The 18,524-nt window shown below is 52.3% G+C and overlaps 1 protein-coding gene across 1 annotated transcript in view; it reads left to right on the top strand.

Moving 5' to 3' along the window:
• CHD5 (chromodomain helicase DNA binding protein 5) overlaps nucleotides 1–18,524 on the top strand; it is a 78,195-nt gene that overhangs the window by 53,676 nt on the left and 5,995 nt on the right. The window contains exons 26-38 of the mRNA XM_025384202.1: nucleotides 671–845; nucleotides 1,459–1,551; nucleotides 1,713–1,801; nucleotides 2,172–2,305; nucleotides 2,745–2,889; nucleotides 3,296–3,455; nucleotides 6,140–6,219; nucleotides 6,475–6,607; nucleotides 13,988–14,077; nucleotides 14,708–14,845; nucleotides 15,110–15,218; nucleotides 16,430–16,562; nucleotides 16,968–17,163. Coding sequence (XP_025239987.1) covers nucleotides 671–845; nucleotides 1,459–1,551; nucleotides 1,713–1,801; nucleotides 2,172–2,305; nucleotides 2,745–2,889; nucleotides 3,296–3,455; nucleotides 6,140–6,219; nucleotides 6,475–6,607; nucleotides 13,988–14,077; nucleotides 14,708–14,845; nucleotides 15,110–15,218; nucleotides 16,430–16,562; nucleotides 16,968–17,163 — 1,675 coding nt within the window. The remainder of the gene's footprint in view (nucleotides 1–670; nucleotides 846–1,458; nucleotides 1,552–1,712; nucleotides 1,802–2,171; nucleotides 2,306–2,744; nucleotides 2,890–3,295; nucleotides 3,456–6,139; nucleotides 6,220–6,474; nucleotides 6,608–13,987; nucleotides 14,078–14,707; nucleotides 14,846–15,109; nucleotides 15,219–16,429; nucleotides 16,563–16,967; nucleotides 17,164–18,524) is intronic.

Genomic DNA, 18,524 nt, shown 5'->3' with positions numbered 1-18,524 from the left:
ACGCCTCCCAGGTTTAAGTGATTCTCGTGCCTCAGCCTCACAAGTAGCTGGGATTACTGGCGTGCACCACCACACCCATCTAATTTTTGTGTTTTTAGTAGAGACAGGACTTCGCCATGTTGGCCAGGCTGGTCTCGAACTCCTGACCTCAGGTGATCCACCTGTCTCGGCCTCCCAAAGTTCTGGGATTACAGGAATGAGCCACCATGCCTAGTCTGCCCCACGCTTTTCTCCCTTCTCCACCAGGCAAAGCCCATCTGTCCCTGAGGGGCTCCTTGTGGGTCTGTCCTGGGGGCCTTTCCTTTTCCTCCTCTGCTCCCCAGCCCTCCTGCAGACCCAGTGAGCCCATGACCTTTCCCTTTGAAACCAGGAGCCTCCTGAGGGCAGGCACGGGAGCTTATTCAACTCAGTACCCCAGTCCTTGGACCGAGGCCAGGAAATACTTGCTTTGTGAATGGATGAATGAATAAATGATTGACTGGATAGGGGCAGGGAGAGGAAGGTCAGCTAGGGCTGGGGTGATCAGAGAAGGCTTCCTGGAGTAGGCAGGCCATCCCATTAATCCTTGAGCCCCAAGGGGGCAAAGGGCAGGTCAGGTGGAAGCAGTCTGAGGCTTCCGGGAGGGCAGAGATGGCCGCTCCTATGGAGCCTGTGGTGCTGGCTTCCCCAGGAGGAGGTGGAGCGGGAAATCATCAAGCAGGAGGAGAACGTGGACCCCGACTACTGGGAGAAGCTGCTGCGGCACCATTACGAGCAGCAGCAGGAGGACCTGGCCCGCAACCTGGGCAAGGGCAAGCGCATCCGCAAGCAGGTCAACTACAACGACGCCTCCCAGGAGGACCAGGGTGCGTGCCCGGAGGGAGGGACTGGTGCCCCTTGCCCAGAGGTGGAGGGTAGGGCAGGATTCTGTCAGGGCATCCCTGTGCAGAACCCCCGGGAGGTGCGGGCCGGGAGAGCTGGGCGAGTGTGGCAGGAGGGATGGTGCCCCATACCCAGAGGCGGAGGGCGGGGCAGGATTCTGTCGGGGCATACCTGTGCAGGACACCCCCGGAGGTGTGGGCCAGGAACGCTGGGTGGCGCTGGTTGGAGCTGGGAGGCAGCTTTTTGGAGGAAAGGGGACTGGGGGCAGGTGCAGAGGTGTTGGGTGTTTGGGGGAACAAGGTGTGGCATCAGTTCAGTGACTTGACCACTGCTCGTGACGTGGCCTTGGGCAAGCCCCATGTCCACAGAACAGTGCAGTACGTGTAATGTGTGGGTACACATAACCCTTAGTGTGTCATGTGGTGGTGTTGGGATTATTAAATGAACCCACAGGAAGTAGGTGGGCCATTGTCATTGTCACTGCTGTCTTACGGAGCTGGGGTGCAGTGGCTCGGCATGGCCCTGGGCATGCTTGAACTTGAGGGTGGGCTTTGCTTGTACAGCTCACTCCGTGCCCCTCTGTCTGGCCCTCTGCAGAGTGGCAGGATGAGCTCTCCGATAACCAGTCAGAATATTCCATTGGCTCCGAGGATGAGGACGAGGACTTTGAAGAGAGGCCAGAAGGGCAGAGTGAGTCTCAGTGGTCTGGGCTACTGCTGAGGGCACGTCAGGGGAGCTCATGGCAGCAGGGGCGGGGCTGGTCTGGGGTGCTGCTGTCCTTGGGGGTCAGAAGAGGGGGGTCAGGAATCTCTGGGCTCCCACCTGAGGAGCTGTGGCGGGCTGCTCCCCAGGTGGACGACGACAATCCCGGAGGCAGCTGAAGAGTGACAGGGACAAGCCCCTGCCCCCGCTTCTCGCCCGAGTTGGTGGCAACATCGAGGTGGGGCCTGTCTGTTCCCGCACCTCTTTCTGCCCCCGCTTCCTGCTGCCCCTGGGGTATGGAGGAGGGCTGGGACACTGCCCAGGGTCTCATGCCAGGTGGAGGCGGGGCTGGGACAGAACTTGGTCTGGTCTTCGCCGTCAGGGTCCTGCCCCAGGTGGAGGCCCTGCCTTCTCTGTGCCCCCTTCCTGCCTTCTCTGTGCCCCCTTCCTGCCTTCTCTTNCCTGCCTTCTCTGTGCCCCCTTCCTGCCTTCTCTGTGCCCCCTTCCTGCCTTCTCTTCCTCCCATGCTTTTCTTCCCCCATCCCAGAATCCTCCGCCCCCACCCTGTCTCTGTCCTGGGCTCATACTCCCGCGCTCCACCCGCCCAGGTGCTGGGCTTCAACGCCCGCCAGCGGAAGGCCTTCCTGAACGCCATCATGCGCTGGGGCATGCCCCCCCAGGACGCCTTCAACTCCCACTGGCTGGTGCGGGACCTTCGAGGGAAGAGCGAGAAGGAGTTTAGGTAAAGGGGCTAGGTGGTGGCCCAGGGTGTGGCCACCTGTCCCTGAGTAGGACAGGGTCCTGCGGGGGAGCCCTACGGAGGGCAGCATTTGCTCCCACCAGGATGAGGCCGTCTGGAAAGTTCACTGCCATTTGGTCTTTGGGTGGCTGGAGTCCTGGTGCCGGGCAGGGCTGATTTGCAGAAACCACTGACCAGTTGGTTTGGACCAGTGGGTGTTATGGCAGCGAGGAAGATCCCGGTCACCCAGGGCCAGGGCTGTCCTAGGAGTTCCCCTTGCCAGGAAGGCCCTCTCTGTCCTTTCCCGGGCCTGGCCCAGGCCTGACTGGGAGCGGGGTGATGGCTGATGATCATCCAGGAGTCCCCCGGGGTCCCGCCTGCCCTCTCAGAGAGTTCTTGCCGGCCCCCCACTCCCTGAGCCCCAGTCCCCCCGCCACCCCAGAGCCTATGTGTCCCTCTTCATGCGGCACCTGTGTGAGCCGGGGGCGGACGGTGCGGAGACCTTCGCAGATGGCGTGCCCCGGGAGGGCCTCTCCAGGCAGCACGTGCTGACGCGCATCGGGGTCATGTCACTAGTTAGGAAGAAGGTGGGTGAGTAGCTCTCTGTAGGGCCCTTCCTGGTGGCTGCCTGGGCTCCTGCTGCTGTCCCTTGGGGGTCAGTGGTCAGAAAACAAGTGCCTGTCTCAGGCCACATAGCCACCCAGGGTCTGAGTCAGGCCAGAGGGACTGACCTGGAAAGCCTTTCTGGTTGAGGGGCCTGTGGGGTGGAGGTCAGGATGGTGGATTACGTACAGTGGGAGGACACACGGGGTAGGAGGGTGGGCAGGGGAGCTTGTGGTCGGGAGGGACCTGGCTTGGCCAGCCTTGGGCGGTGGCAGCAGCTGCCCCAAGCCTGTGACACCTTCAGCCGCCCGGCTGCCCTGAGGCTCTTAGGGCTGAGCTGCCACCACTGCCCTCCCTCTTTCCCTCCCACCTTCCCTCCCACCACCCCAGGTTCAGGAGTTTGAGCATGTCAACGGGAAGTACAGCACCCCAGACTTGATCCCTGAGGGGCCCGAGGGCAAGAAGCCAGGCGAGGTGATCTCCTCGGACCCCAACACACCAGTGCCCGCCAGCCCTGCCCACCTCCCGCCAGCCCCGCTGAGCCTGCAAGGTCTGTGGGCTGGGCGGGCCGGGGAGGGCACCGGGGTCATGGAAAGTGGCAAGGTCACAGCAACCCCCTAGTCTAACCCACACCCCACAGAAGACGGCCTCTCCTTCCCCCAAAGCCTCTGTTTGCTGAAATGTCACTCTCCAGAGAGTTTTTCATTTTAATGACAGTTTCGAGATATAATTTATATACCTACTGCAAAATTCACTCTTTTGAAAAACTGGCTGGGCCCAGTGGTTAACACCTGTAATGCTAGCACTTTAGGAGGCCGAGGCGGGAGGATCACCTGAGCTCAGGAGTTTGAGAACAATGTGGCCAACATGTTGAAACCCCGTCTCCACTAAAAATACAAAAGATTAGCTGAGTGTGGTGGCACGTGCCTGTAATCTCAGCTACTCGGGAGGCTGAGGCAGGAGAATCACTTGAACCTGGGAAGCGGAGGTTGCAGTGAGCCAAGATCACACCACTGCACTCCAGCCTGGGGGGACAGAGCAAGACTCCATCTAAAAAAAAAAAAAATGTACTATTCAGTGATTTCTAGTATATTTGCAGGATGTACAACCATTGCCACTGGCTAAGGCTGGAATGTTTTCATTCCCCTGAAAAAGAAACCCTGTACCCATTAGCAGCCACTGCCTATCCCCCGACACCAGGCCTGAGCAGCCACTAACCCACTAACCTGCTTCCTGTCTCGGGATTTCGCAATGCTGGGTGTTTCATGCGTATGACACCACACAGTGCGTGAGGCTTTGTGTCTGGCCTCTGTCGCTCAGCCTGGGGTTCCAGGTTCATCCACATTGCAGTGTGCATCAGTGCTTCAGTCATTCTGTCTTATGGCTGATAATGTTTTCTTTTTCTTTTTCTTTCTTTTTTTTTTTTTTGAGACGGAGTTTCGCTCTTTTTTCTTTTTTCTTTTTTTTTTTTTTTTTGGAGTCTCGCTCTGTCGCCCAGGCTGGAGTGCAGTGGTACGATCTCGGCTCACTGCAAGCTTCGCCTTCCGGGTTCATGCCATTCTCTGCATCAGCCTCCCGAGTAGCTGGGACTACAGGCACCCACCACCACGCCCGGCTAACTTTTTGTATTTTTAGTAGAGACGGGATTTCACCGTAGCCAGGATGGTCTCGATCTCCTGACGTTGTGATCCGCCTGCCTCGGCCTCCCAAAGTGCTGGGATTACAGGCGTGAGCCACAGCGCCTGGCGGAGTTTCGCTCTTGTTGTCTAGGCTGGAGCGCAATGGCGTGATCTCGGCTCGCTGGAACCTCTGCCGCCCAGGTTCAAGCCATCCTGCCTCAGCTTCCTGAGTAGCTGGGATTACAGGTGCCTGCCACCACCCGGCTAATTTTTGTATTTTTAGTAGAGATGGGGTTTCGCCATGTTGCCCAGGCTGGTCTTGAACTCCTGACCTCAGGTGATCCACCCACCTCGGCCTCCCAACATGTTGGGATTACAGGCGTGAGCCACTGCGCCTGGCCGGTAACGTTTTCTTGTATGGATTTACTGCATTTTGCTTATCCATTGCTCTGTCGATAGATTTTGGGTTGTTTCTACTTTTTGGCTACTGTGAATAATGCTGGTGTATTTCACGTTTTTGTGTGGACCTAGGTTTTGAGTTCTTTTGGGCAGATATCTAGGAATGGAATTGCTGGGCCGTGTGATAACTCTGTTTTCCCTTTTGAGAAACTACTAGACTGTTTTCGAAGTAGCTGTACCATTTTATGTTCCCGCTGGTATTGTGCGAGAGTCCCGGGTTCTCCACGTCATCAGCAGTACTTGTTCTCTGCCTTCATGGTTCTAGCTGTCCTGGGAGTGTGAGGTGGTGTCTCACTCTGGTTCTGATTGGCATTTCCCTGGGCCAAGGACGTTGAGTGTGGTTTCGTGTACTTATTGGCTATTTGTAGACTTGTAGAAATGTCTTTTCAGATGCTTTGCACACTTAATTGGGTCATTTGTGCCCAAGTGTCTCTTTGGTGATCTAGGTGTTTATTTGGGTGAAGCAAATGCCTGTTAAATACCTGGTCCCTCAGTTGGGCCTCACAGGCCTGGGGCGGACATAGCTATCCCCCTGGTGATGGGTGAGGCCAGGCCCTGAGAAGCTGCGCCTCCAAGCACAAGGGAGCCCTTGGAGGTGGACACATCTTGGTTTGCTTCTTGGCTTTGGCCTGAACTCTGTCTAACCTTGGGCAAGTCACCTAACTTCCATGAGCCTCCGCTGTCCCAGCTGTGCCCACCTCCCAGGGCTTCTCAGAGCCGCATAAGTGACCAGCACTTTGCAGTGTGTCGGCGGCTGACTTGGCAGGGAGGAAACTCACACCCTCTCCAGTGGCACACAGCCAGCCAGCCTGCCCGAAAGCTAGGACCAGACCAGGCGGCGTGGCTCCCAATCTGGGCCTCCGTCCGCCTCACTTCCCTGCCTCCAGATGAGCAGCCACTGCTGTGTGGGGCCCTGTCCCAACAGCCCCTCACTTTGGTCTCACTGGGTTCAAGGGCCTCCAAACATTACTAAGTCATAGGCCTGGCCTGGCCTCTCTGACTTAGCCAGGGATCCTGCCTGTCTTTCCTGGAGGTGCTTGGCTGCAATGGAGCCTCCTGAAGGCCAAGCCCCACCTCTCCTCTCTGCCACCCCACTCCCTGCCCTACCCCTTCCGTCTGAGCCCACCTGTCTCACCTCTTTCCCTTGATCTTTCAGACAAAATGGAAGCACAGCTGGGCTACATGGATGAGAAGGACCCGGGGATGCAGAAGCCAAAGAAGCCCCTAGAAGTCCAGGTGTGGAACGTGCTGGTGTCTGGGTCTGTGGTGTATGTGGGGTGGAGGTTGGGTCTGGGGACCTTCTCAGGCCCTGCACAGCAAGGTGGAACCCAGGCCTCCTGGCTCCCTTTTCGGGGCTCTGAGTCCGGAGGAGCAGACTGGGAACAAACAATGGGAGCCAGGAGACTGGGTTCGCAGCCCAGCGCATGTTCCCCGCCCTCTGTTCCTGGTAAGGCCCCAGGCCCTGCAGTTCTCCTGGCTTCCCCTCTGCAGGCCCTTCCAGCTGCCTTGGACAGAGTGGAGGGCGAGGACAAGCACGAGAGCCCAGCCAGCAAGGAGAGAGCCCGAGAGGAGCGGCCAGAGGAGACGGAGAAGGCCCCGCCCTCCCCAGAGCAGCTGCCGAGAGGTTGGGCTTCCTGCAGTCTGCCCACCCCAGTGCCATGTCTGGCCTCAGCAGGCCTGGGTTCAGAGAAGGGCAGGTGGCTGTACTTCAGCTCATTTCTGCCTGGCAGAGAGGTAGACTCCAGCCCTGTGCAGTCCCCCTGGTGAGGGGAGGCCAGGAGCTCAGGCCTCTATGTATGGACTTAATGGACTTTAACTTTTTTTTTTTTTTTTTAGGAGAAAAGGTTTCACTCTGTCACCGAGGCTGGAATGCTGTGGTATGATCTCGGCTCACTGCAGCCTCCGCCTCCCGGGTTCAAGTGATTCTTGTGCCTCAGTCTCCCCAGTAGCTGGGACAACAGGCGTGCACCACCACACCCAGCTAATTTTATTTTTAGTAGAGACGGGGTTTCATCATGTTGGCCAGGATGGTCTTGATCCCTTGACCTTGTGATCCGCCCACCTCGGCCTCCCAAAGTGCTGGGATTACAGGTGTGAGCCACTGTGCCCGGACATTTTTTTTTTTTTTTTTTTTTTAATTTTTAGTAGAGACTGTTGGCTGGGCTGGTCTCAACCTCCTGACCTCCAGTGATCCACCCACCTTGGCCTCCCGCAGTGTTGGGATTACAGGTGTGAGCCACCTCGCCTGTTGGTCTTTAACTTTTCTTATCACACAGAGAGTGGCGGTTATTGGGCTACTTTTTTATTTGTGATTTCTGACTCCATTGCATTGTGGTCTGAAAACATGAGTCTATATGAGGTTGTTGAAACCTGCTCTCTGGCTCAATACGGTCAGATTTTGTAAATGCTGTATATGTGCTTGAAGAGAATGTCTGTTCCCTAACTGCTGGGTTTAAGGTTCTAACTGTATGCATTAGGGCCGGGTATGGTGGCTCACACCTGTAATCCCAGCACTTTGGGAGGCTGAGGCAGGTGGATCACCTGAGGTCAGGAGTTTGAGACCAGCCTGGCCATCATGGCGAAACCCTGTCTCTATTAAAAATACAAAAATTAGTTGGGTGTGGTGGCATGTGCCTATAGTCCCAGCTACTCAGGAGACTGAGGCAGGAGAATTGCTCAAACCTGGGAGGCAGAGGTTACAGCGAGCCAAGATCATGCCATTGCACTCCAGCCTGGGCGACAGAGCGAGACTCCATCTCAGAAAAAAAAAAAAAATATATATATATATATATATGCATTAGATCAGTAGATAATGCATGCCAATTATGTTGTTCAAGTTTTTAATATCTTCACTAGTATTTGGTTTGCTTTGATCAGTCAGTTTCTGAGAGACTTGTGTTAAAATCTCTCATTATGATTATGGATTAATCTCTTTCTTCTTATAATGCCAGATTATGCTTCATATCATTTGAGATTGGGTTGTCAAGTGCATATTTGTTCAGGTTTTTAATATTTTTCTTGTGAAATGTGCTTCTAATTATTGTGTAACAACCCTCTTATCCCCCTTTAAACTTTTTGCTTAAAAGTTTATTTTTGGGCCAGGTGTGGTGGCTCATACCTGTAATCCCAGCACTTTGGGAGGCCGAGGTGGGGAGATCACAAGGTCAGGAGTTCGAGACAATCTGCCGAACATGGTGAAACCCTGTCTCTACTAAAAATACAAAAAAATTACCTGGGCACAGTGGCAGGCGCCTGTAGTCCCAGCTACTCGGGAGGCAGGAGAATGGCGGAAACCTGGGAGGCGGAGCTTGCAGTGAGCCAGGATTGCACCACTACACTCCAGCCTGGGCGACAGAGCCATACTCTGTCTCAAAAAAAAAAAAGCTTATTTTTGCTGATTTGGGTTGGTCTTTCTTTTGTTTAGTACATATTTGTTACGCCTTTTTCTATTCCTGTTTTTTTTTTTATTTTTTAATATAACAGCTTTATGGTGGTATAATTAACATATCATACAGTTGAGCCACTTAAAGTATACCATTCAGGTCAGGCGCAGTGGCTCATGCCTGTAATCCCAGAACTTTGGGAGGCTGAGGCGGGTGGATCACCTGAGGTCAGGAGTTTGAGACCAGCCTGGCCAACATGGTGAAACCCTGTCTCTACTAAAAATACAAAAATTAGCCGGGCGTGGTGGCGGGCGCCTGTAATCCCAGCTACTCAGGAGGCTGAGGCAGGAGAATCTCTTGAACCCAGGAGGCAGAGGTTGCAGTGAGCCGAGATGGTGCCACTGCACTCCAGCCTGGGCAACAAGATCGATGCTCTGTCTCAAAATAAATAAATAAATAAATAAAGTATACTATTTGTTATTTTTAGTACATCCAGAGTTGTGCAACCATCACCATTATCTAATGCCAGAACATTTTATCACTTCAAAAATAAATTATTCTTACCCATTGGTAATCACTCCCCATTTCTTCCTCTTCCTCCCAGCCCCTGGCAATCACTTCTGTCCTATGGACTGACCTATTCTGAAGATTTCATACCAATGGAATAATACAATACTTTGGCCCTTTGTGTCTGGCTTCTTTCATTTAGCATAGTGTTTTTAAAGTTCATCTATGTTGTGGAATGTATTAGTACTTCATTCCTTTCTTTTTTTTTTTTTTTTTTTTGAGACAGGGTCTTGCTCTGTCACCCAGGCTGGAGTGCAGTGGCATGATCTTGGCTTACTACAACCTTGCCCCGCTGAGTGCAAGCGATCTTTCCACCTCAGCCTCCCGAGTAGCTGGGACTACAGGTGCACATGCTGACACACTGGCTAATTTTTGTATTTTTTTGTAGAGACGGGGTTTTGCCATGTTGCCCAGGCTGGTCTTGAACCCCTGTACTCAAGCGATCCTCCCACCTTGACCTGCCAGAGTGCTGGGATTACAGGCAGTACTTCATTTCTTTTTATGCCCAAATAATATTCCATTGTATGGCTCTACTATGTTTTGTTTATCCATTCATAGTGATACATATTTGAGTTGTTTCCACTTTTTGGCTACTGTACATATTTGTGTACACATTTTTTTTGTGTGTGGGTATAGGTTTTCTGTTCTCTTGGGTATATATCTAGGAGTAGAATTGCTGGGTCATATGGTAATTCTCTGTACCATTTTGAGAAACTGCTGAATTGTTTTCCATGTGTATTGCATCAGTTCACATTCTTACCAGCATGTGTGAGGGTTCCAGTTTCTTCACATACTTGCCAATACTTGTTATTATCTGTTTTTTTGTTTTTGTTTTTGTTTTTGAGACGGATTCTCACTCCGTCACCCAGGCTGGAGTGCAGTGGCCGGATCTCAGCTCACTGCAAGCTCCGCCTCCCGGGTTTACGCCATTCTCCTGCCTCAGCCTCCCGAGTAGCTGGGACTACAGGCGCCCGCCACCACGCCTGGCTAATTTTTTGTATTTTTTTTTTTGGTAGAGACGGGGTTTCAGTGTGTTAGCCAGAATGGTCTCGATCTCCTGACCTCATGATCCGCCCGTCTCGGCCTCCCAAAGTGCTGGGATTACAGGCTTGAGCCACCACGCCCGGCCTATTATCTGTTTTTTTGAGTATAGTCACCCTAGTGGGTGAGAAGTGGTATGTCATTGTCATTTTGATTTGAGTTTCCTTTGTGTATAAAGATGGTGAATATTTTTTCATGTGATTATGGCTCATTTGTATATGATTTATTGAAGAAATGTCTTTTCAGATCCTTCATCTATTTTAAAATTGGATTTTAAAAAAATTATTGAGTTGTAAGAGTTCTTTTTAAATTAATTAATACTTTTAGAGACAGGGTCTTACTATGTTGCCTAGGAGGGCTTTACCTGGGCCCAAGTAATTCTCTAGCATTAGACTTTTGAGTAGCTAGGATCACAGGCGTGTACCACTGTGCCTGGCTTGTGTGAGTTCTTTATATAGATTCGTGTTCCTCATCAGATACATGATTTACAAATATTTTCTTTCATTTCTTCACTTTTAATCTCTTTGTAATGTTTTAGGTCTCTTTTAGACAGTGTATAGAGGATTCATCATTTAAAAATCTAATTATAGGGTCCCTGTCTTTTAGCTGGCTAGTTTAATCTCTTTACATTTATTGTAATAACTAGGTATGTGGATGGGTTTCTACTGGCTTATTTTGTACTTTATATATTATCCTTTTTTCTCCTTTTTCCTGCTTTCCTGACATCTCTTGGATTGATCAAATTTTCTTTATATCTTGTCTTTTCCGCCTCAACTTATTTGGAAGGTTTATAGTCAGTTTCATTCTGTACTCTTACATTTTTTTTTTTTTGAGACAGAGTCTCGCTCTGTCACCCGGGCTGGAGTGCAGTGGCGTGATCTTGTCTCACTGCAAGCTCAGCCTCCCGGGTTCACGCCGTTCTCCTGCCTCAGCTTCCCAAGAAGCTGGGACTACAGGCCCCTGCCGCCACGCCCGGCTAATTTTTTTTTTTTTTGTATTTTTAGTAGAGATGGGGTTTCACTGTGTTCACCAGGATGGTCTCGATCTCCTGACCTCGTGATCTGCCCACCTTGGCCTCCCAAAGTGCTGGGATTACAGGCGTGAGCCACCGCGCCCGGCCTGTACTCTTACATTTTTAACATGTATCCCTCTGAGTAATATGAGGACTTTAGATAGCTTTAGCTCTAACTCACTTCCCTTTCATCTGCCACATTGCTGTTGCCCAGTATTTTAGTTTCAGTTTGTTTTTACTTTCCCAAATTTGTTGTTACGCTTATTTCTAAATCTTTAATCCTTTTTTAGATCTTCTCATAGTCTTACCAGTTTGTGTTTGCTTATTTGTTCATCATTGCTTCATTCAAAGTCCTTCCTAAAGTACACCTTTAATGGTGCTTTCAGCAGTTTTTTGGGGAATGGTTAATTCTCTCATTGTTATTTTTCTTTTACTCTTGAATAGTTAGTACAGTTGAAGATGGGATAGGGATCTTCCCTCAGCACTTTGCAGATATTCTTCCCTTTTTATTTGGCATTCATTATGCTGAAAAGGCTGCTGAGAAGCTGAGAAGGCTGCTGTTGGTGTAATTGTTGCTCCTGTGTAGGAAATTTGTCATTTCTGTCTTTTCTCACATTGAAAGACTGCTTTTAAGACATTCTCTTTGTCTTTGGTGATATGTAGCTTCACTACAATGGAGGGTATTTTTTGTTTTGTTTTTAGAGTGAAGTTTTTGTTTATCTTGTGTGTGACTCACTGTGATTCTTAAAGCTGAATATTTATGTCCTGCATCAATTATGGGAAAACTCTCAGTCATTCTCTCTTTGAATATTTTCTTTGTCCTCATTATGTTTATTTTCTCCCTCTGGAATTCCTATTACTCATTGATTGGTTCATTCATCCAACAAACGTATATATATACACATGCATATATATATATAGAGAGAGAGCGCGCCTGCTGAGTGTCAGATGCTGTCCCAGGCACTGGGGACACAAGCAATGAACCAAAACAGCTGAAAGCTTCATTCCATGGAGTTTGTATTCCAGTGGGGAACGCAGGCAATCAACAATAAGCAGAAATACATGTTGTTCAACCACAGACTCCAAATGCTATGAAGAAGAAAGCAGAGTACAAGGTTAGCAAAAGACGGGTGCTGATAAATTTTCATATCTCTTGCTTCTTTTTTGTTATCTATTTCTCTGCCAGGCTTTTTGACTAATCCTCAGATCCAGCTTCCATGTATATTTTCTTTGCACAGCTGTGTTTTAAAACCTTCCCATTTGTATTATTTTGCATGGCTGTGTCACAAATTACTGCAAACGTAGCGGCTTAAAACAGCACTCACCATGAGCTCGCAGTTGTGTGGGTCCGACGCCTGGCGTGGTGTAACTGGGTGTTCTGCTCAGGATGTCACAAGGTTCAGGACATTAAAGTATCGACTAGGTTGAGTTCTCGTCTGGAGGCCCTGGGGTAAAGTCCACATCTGTGCTCACTCTTTGTTGTTGGCAGATTTCAGTTCCTTGAGGCTGGAGGACTGAGGTCCCGTTTCCTTGCTGGCTGTCAGCTGGATCCATTTTCAGCACCTGGAAGCCACCACATTCCTGCCATGTAGCCTAGTCTGTCTTCAAGCCAGCAGTGGTGAACAGAAACCCTCCCATGCTTCGAATCTCTGACTTCCTTTTCTGTGACCAGCCAGCGAAAAGGGCTCGTGTGGTCGGGTTAGGTCTTCTCAGGTCATCTCCCTGTTTAAAGGTCACCCGTGCCACAAAACGGAACCTGCTCTGGGGGGTCGAGTCCATCCTCTTCACCTTCCAGGGGATTTTGCAGGGCGTGGACACCAAGGGCGGGAAGTCTTAGAGCACATCTTAGAATTCTGCAATCAAAATGTTAATGATTGTGGTATTTCCTTTCCTTTCCTTTTTTTTTTTTTTTTTTTGAGATGGAGTCTTGCTCTGTCACCTAGGCTGGAGTGCAGTGGTGTGATCTTGGCTCACTGTAGCCTCTGCTTCCCGGATTCAACTGATTCTCCTGCCTCAGCCTCCTGAGTAGCTGGGATTACAGGCACCTGCCACCATGCCTAATTTTTGTATTTTTAGTAGAGACAGGATTTCACCATGTTGTTCAGGCTGGTCTCAAACTCCTGACCTCAAGTGATCCACCCACATTTCTAGAAATTTTATCTGTTTTTTTTTTTTTTTTTTCTAGTTTTGAGGGAGTCTTATTCTTTCCCTGTGGATTCTCTTCCTTCTTTTTCTTTTTTCTCTGTCTTTGGTCACTCTGGACATACTTATTTTAGAGCAAGTGTTTTCAACCTGTGTGGCCCGTGGGCCAGATGTGGCCCAGGATGGCTTTGAATGCGGATCATCACAAATTCGTAAACTTTCTTAAAACATTTTGTATCTTTTTTTGTGATATATATATGTGTGTGTGTATGTGTGTATGTATATATATTATATATATATTAGCTCATCGGCTGTTGTCAGTGTTTAGTGTATTTTATATGTGGCCCAAGACGGTTCTTCCAGTGTGGACGAGGGAAGCCACAAGATCGGACACCCCTGTTTGAGAGTCTCTGATGTTGTCCTGTTACCCTCAGGTGCTTGTCTGCCTCCTGTGTGTCGGCTGGTGGGGGACCATTGTTTTCTGGGTTTGGGTTGGGTGCATCCTCATCAGGGGTTGTGATTTTTATCTGCAGGAGCTCCGTGTCCTCTGGGGGGTGGGAGTGACCTTTCTCTTTTATTTCCGGAGGCTCAGGCCGGGAGGTTTCATGGGCAGTCTCCCTCTGGGAGCAGCTTTGTGATGCTGCCTCTGCCTCGGGTGGTCCAGTTCAGATCCCACACCCATGAAGATGAGTGGCGTTAGCGACTGCACCTGGCTGAGGAGAGCTCTTTTTGGTGGCACCTGTTGGACTCTGCAGAACGTATTGATGGACAGGGTTCTATGGGTGGAAAGCCACCAGCCCAGAGTCCTCTCTGCTTTCTGGGACCCCACCCCACGCTGCGAACCCTCTTTTTCTTGCAGAGGAGGTGCTTCCTGAGAAGGAAAAGATCCTGGACAAGCTGGAGCTGAGCTTGATCCACAGCAGAGGGGATGGTTCTGAACTCAGGCCAGGTCTGGGGCTCTTCTATGTTCTCTACCTGTGCCTCATGGTCCCTTGAGGGTGCCCTCTGGACATTATTCAGCCTCCCACAGTCTCCCAGGCACTGTCCCCTTGGCCCCAGGCCTGATTGGAGCTGGCAGGTGGGAGCCTGGATTCACTAGCACCTCACAGCCAGGGCTGGCGACAGACTTGCCGCTCCTCTCTCCTGAGCGCAGCTGTGCCCCAGCCGCTGAGTGAGAGGAGAGCTGGTCATAGAGCCTGGCCTGGGGGATTTGGGGCTCAGTTGGAAGCTTTGCGTACCTCTAGGCACTGGAATGTTCTGGAACAGTTGTCCTCAGATCAGCCCCCTCAGGCAGCTCTGTGTCTTTGAACTTGAGCTGTACTTTTCACAGCGCTCTCCTGTCCTGCTCCTGGGTGGTCCTTATGTGGTTGGGGAGTAGCACTAGGGCCTGGAGCTAAGCCTCCCTGCCCAGGACAGAGAGAGGGACTGTTGGCTTGTTTAAGACCCTTCTGGGTCAGCGAGCCCCCTGAGGACAAGGGGATGTATTCTACTTGTGTCCTGGGTCCCCAGTGCTTGGCAGAGAGAGGCCCCTGGGCACTGCTTTTTGGATGGATGAAAGAATGTGATCTGTCCCCGGCAGATGACACCAAGGCTGAGGAGAAGGAGCCCATTGAAACACAGCAAAATGGTGACAAAGAGGAAGATGACGAGGGGAAGAAGGAGGACAAGAAGGGGAAATTCAAGTTCATGTTCAACATCGCAGATGGGGGCTTCACAGGTATTAGGGTTGGAGGAAGGGCGGAGAGCTGAGGCTTCCTGACTGTGGGTCCCAGGAGTCTGGATAAAGTTACCCAGTGGCAATTTTATACTAGAGTGTGACTGGTTGATAGAAGTCCATTGTGTAACCTTTCTTAGCAACACTGGAACACTGGACCTCTGGGGGTGGAGGCAGTGGCAAGTAGGGAGGCAGTGGCTCTCCAAGCCTGCCTGTGTGTGAAAGCCGGGGCACTTCTCATCTTGCTCACCTTGGCTTGTTTCCCAGAGTTGCACACGTTGTGGCAGAACGAGGAGCGGGCTGCTGTGTCCTCGGGGAAAATCTACGACATCTGGCACCGGCGCCACGACTACTGGCTGCTGGCGGGCATCGTGACGTATCCTTGGCCAGGCCGGTCTGGGCAGGCACTTGCCTGTTCCTCTGTGGACCTTGGGGAGAGTCCTCTGAGGGCTCCGGGGAAGCCATCCTTGCTCTTCCTCAATCTTCCTGGTTTCTGGTGGTGGCTAGAAATCCCTGGCATTGCTGCGTTGCCCGCTCCCCACCGCTATCATCACAGCTTCTTCCTTGTATGTCTGTCTGGGTCCACATTTCCCTCTTTTTTTTTTTGAGATAGAGTTTCACTCTGTCGCCCAGGCTGGAGTGCGGTGGCTTGATCTCGGCTCACTGCAACTGCCGCCTCCCGTGTTCAAGTGATTCTCATGCCTCAGCCTCCTGAGTAGCTGGGATTACAGACGCCCACCACACCTGGCTAATTTTTGTGTTTTTAATAGAGACAGGGTTTCACCATGTTGGCCAGGCTGGTCTCGAACTCCTGACCTCAAGTGATCCGCCCGCCTCAGCCTCCCAAAGTGCTGAGATTACAGGTGTGAGCCACCGCGGCCGGCCTTTTTCTTTTTTTTTTGAGATGGGGTCTTGCTCTGTGGCCTAGGCTGGAGTGCAGTGGTGCGATCTCAGCTCACTGCAACCTCTGCCTCCTGGGTTCAAGTGATTCTTCTGCCTCAGCCTCCTGAGTAGCTGGGACTACAGGCATGTGCCACCACGCTTGGCTAGTTTTTGTAATTTTAGTAGAGATGGGGTTTCGCCATGTTGGCCAGGCTGGTCTCGAGCTCCTGGCCTCAAGGCCTTGGCCTCCCAAAATGCTGGGATTACAGGCGTGAACTATCACGCCTGGCCCCAGATTTTCCTCTTATAAGCATACCAGTCATTGAATTTAGGGCACACCCTAATGCAGTGTGACCCTTTTTTGATTACATCTGCAAGTACTCTTGTTTCCAAAAAAGGTTCCCATTCACGGGTGCTGGGGGCAGGACTTAAACGTATGCACCCCAGGTTGTTTTGGTGAAGAGTTAACCCTCTGAAGCCCCAGGGCTGTGTCTGGTGTACCCAGGGCACCTGTCAGTGTCTGCTGATACTGTCACTGTTGTGTCATCAATATGTTCATCGTGTAGCCTGGTTTAAGGACTTGCCTGAGAGCATACAGCCAGGATGCCGATCCCCGGGCTGGCCTCTCCCTCTGCCTAAGCTGCCTCCCCTTATGGCCCCCCCTCTTCTAATGGCCAGGTTTGCCCTTAATGGTGCCCCACCCAGGCACGGCTACGCCCGCTGGCAGGACATCCAGAATGACCCGCGGTACATGATCCTCAACGAGCCCTTCAAGTCTGAGATCCACAAGGGCAACTACCTGGAGATGAAGAACAAGTTCCTGGCCCGCAGGTTTAAGGTCAGTCTTCTGAAGGGCCAGGGGCTGCAGGGGCGGGGAGGGACGGGTGTCAGGAGGGCCCTCCCAAAGGCAAAGGAATTAAAGAACAGCAACCCCTCCGCATGTAGCTGGGTCACACGGCCATGAAGCAGTCAGCAAGTCCATCGACTAACAATGGTGGATCCTTGCTCTGGCCCTGGCCCCACTGGGGAGTATCTGCCTCCTTGGGGTGATGAGGTACAGAGAACCCAGCTTGGTGACAGCTCCAAGGGTTGGCCACCACCAGGCCAGGGCGGGCGGCAGATGGCAGTACGTCTCCTTTCCCTCCTTTCTGCCGGGAGCCTTGGCCTGGGGCGGGCGCTGGTGGAGGACGGAGGGTAGCCATTCAGGAGGAGGGGCCGGGCCGACGCTGCCCCCTCCCCCCAGCTGCTGGAGCAGGCGCTGGTCATTGAGGAGCAGCTCCGGAGGGCCGCGTACCTGAACATGACCCAGGACCCCAACCACCCCGCCATGGCCCTCAACGCCCGCCTGGCTGAAGTGGAGTGCCTTGCCGAGAGCCACCAGCACCTGTCCAAGGAGTCCCTTGCTGGGAACAAGCCTGCCAATGCCGTCCTGCACAAGGGTGAGCGAGCCCTGCCCCCCGCGGGGTGGCCCCCGCAACCTTCCTCCTGCCCAGCCAGTGCTCTTGGCTGTAGATGAGGGCGCTGATGGGGTAGGGGCTGGGGACAGATGTCAGCCCAGAGGGCGGTGGACTTCTGGGCCAAGATGGGACAGTCCTATCATCAGACCCCTCATCGCCCCTGGAGGGAAACTGAGGCTGCTTGCTTCTCCAGCCTGTTTCTCAAGCCTGCTCTGTGCAGGCCCTGACCCAGGCTAGTGACACACAAAACCATGAAACTGTAAAGGCTTCTGAGTCCTGACAGCGTGCCTTAAATGCATTGTGTCTTTAGCCCGGGCGATACCCATCAGCCTGGAGCCTTCTCATTGGCCTTGTGCGGGTTGGGGAAGTAGTTTGCCCAAGATCTCCCGTGATTCAGACCTTTGGTGCTGGCTGCACATCTCTGCCTGCGGTCACGGGGCACAGTTCTGCCTTCGGGGCTCCCAGCTGGCTGGGGGAGGGAATGGCCCTGTGGTGAGAGTTGCTGGACCCATCCCCGTGCCTTGCAGCCCTCCTTGGTGTACTCGGACCCTGTGCCTAGCAGGGCCTGGGGCTGCAGGCCTCCCTGAGGACTCTTAGGAGGGAAGCTTCTGGCTGGCTCATCTGCAGCCCGTGGCCCCTGCCCAGCCCAGAGGGGCTCCTGGGAGGAGTTCTTTGGAAGCTTCTGCTGTGTCCCCCACTCGGCAACGCTGCCTGGCAGCTTGGGAGGGCCTGGTGCAGAGCACCTCCTGGTGCCCGGTTCTGGGCGAGTGCAGTCATACACCCTTGCAAATAAGACCCAGCTCTCAGGCTGCCTCCCCTGGCATAGCTCTTCATCCCTCCATCCCTCCATCATCCCTCCATGCCTCTTTCCTTCCACCCTTCCATCCCTCCGTTCCTCTGTTCTTTCACCCCTCCATCCCTCATCCTTCCATCATCCCTCATCCCTCCATTCCTCTATTCTTTCACCCCTCCATCCCTCATCCCTCTATTCTTTCACCCCTCCATCCCTCATCCCTCCATCATCCCTCATTCCTCCATCCTTCCACACCTCCATCCTTCCATCCCTCCATCATTCCTCCATGCCTCCGTCCTTCCATCCCTCCATCTCTCCATCATTCCTCTGTTCCTTCATCATCCCTCCATTCCTCCATCCTTCCACTCCTTCATCCTTCTATCCCTCCATTGTCCCTCCATATCTCTGTCCTTCCATCCTTCCATCCATCCATCATCCCTCCATGCCTCTGTCCTTCCACTCCTCCATCCCACCATCTCTCTATCCTTCCACTCCTCCATCCCTCCATCCCTCTATCCTTCCACTCCACTCCTCCATCCCTCATCCCTCC

This window comes from Theropithecus gelada, chromosome 1, assembly GCF_003255815.1.
Source record: "Theropithecus gelada isolate Dixy chromosome 1, Tgel_1.0, whole genome shotgun sequence".
Classification (NCBI taxonomy): Eukaryota; Metazoa; Chordata; class Mammalia; order Primates; family Cercopithecidae; genus Theropithecus; species Theropithecus gelada.
Note: the sequence above shows the minus strand (reverse complement) of the source record. Positions and strands in the feature narration are given on the sequence as shown.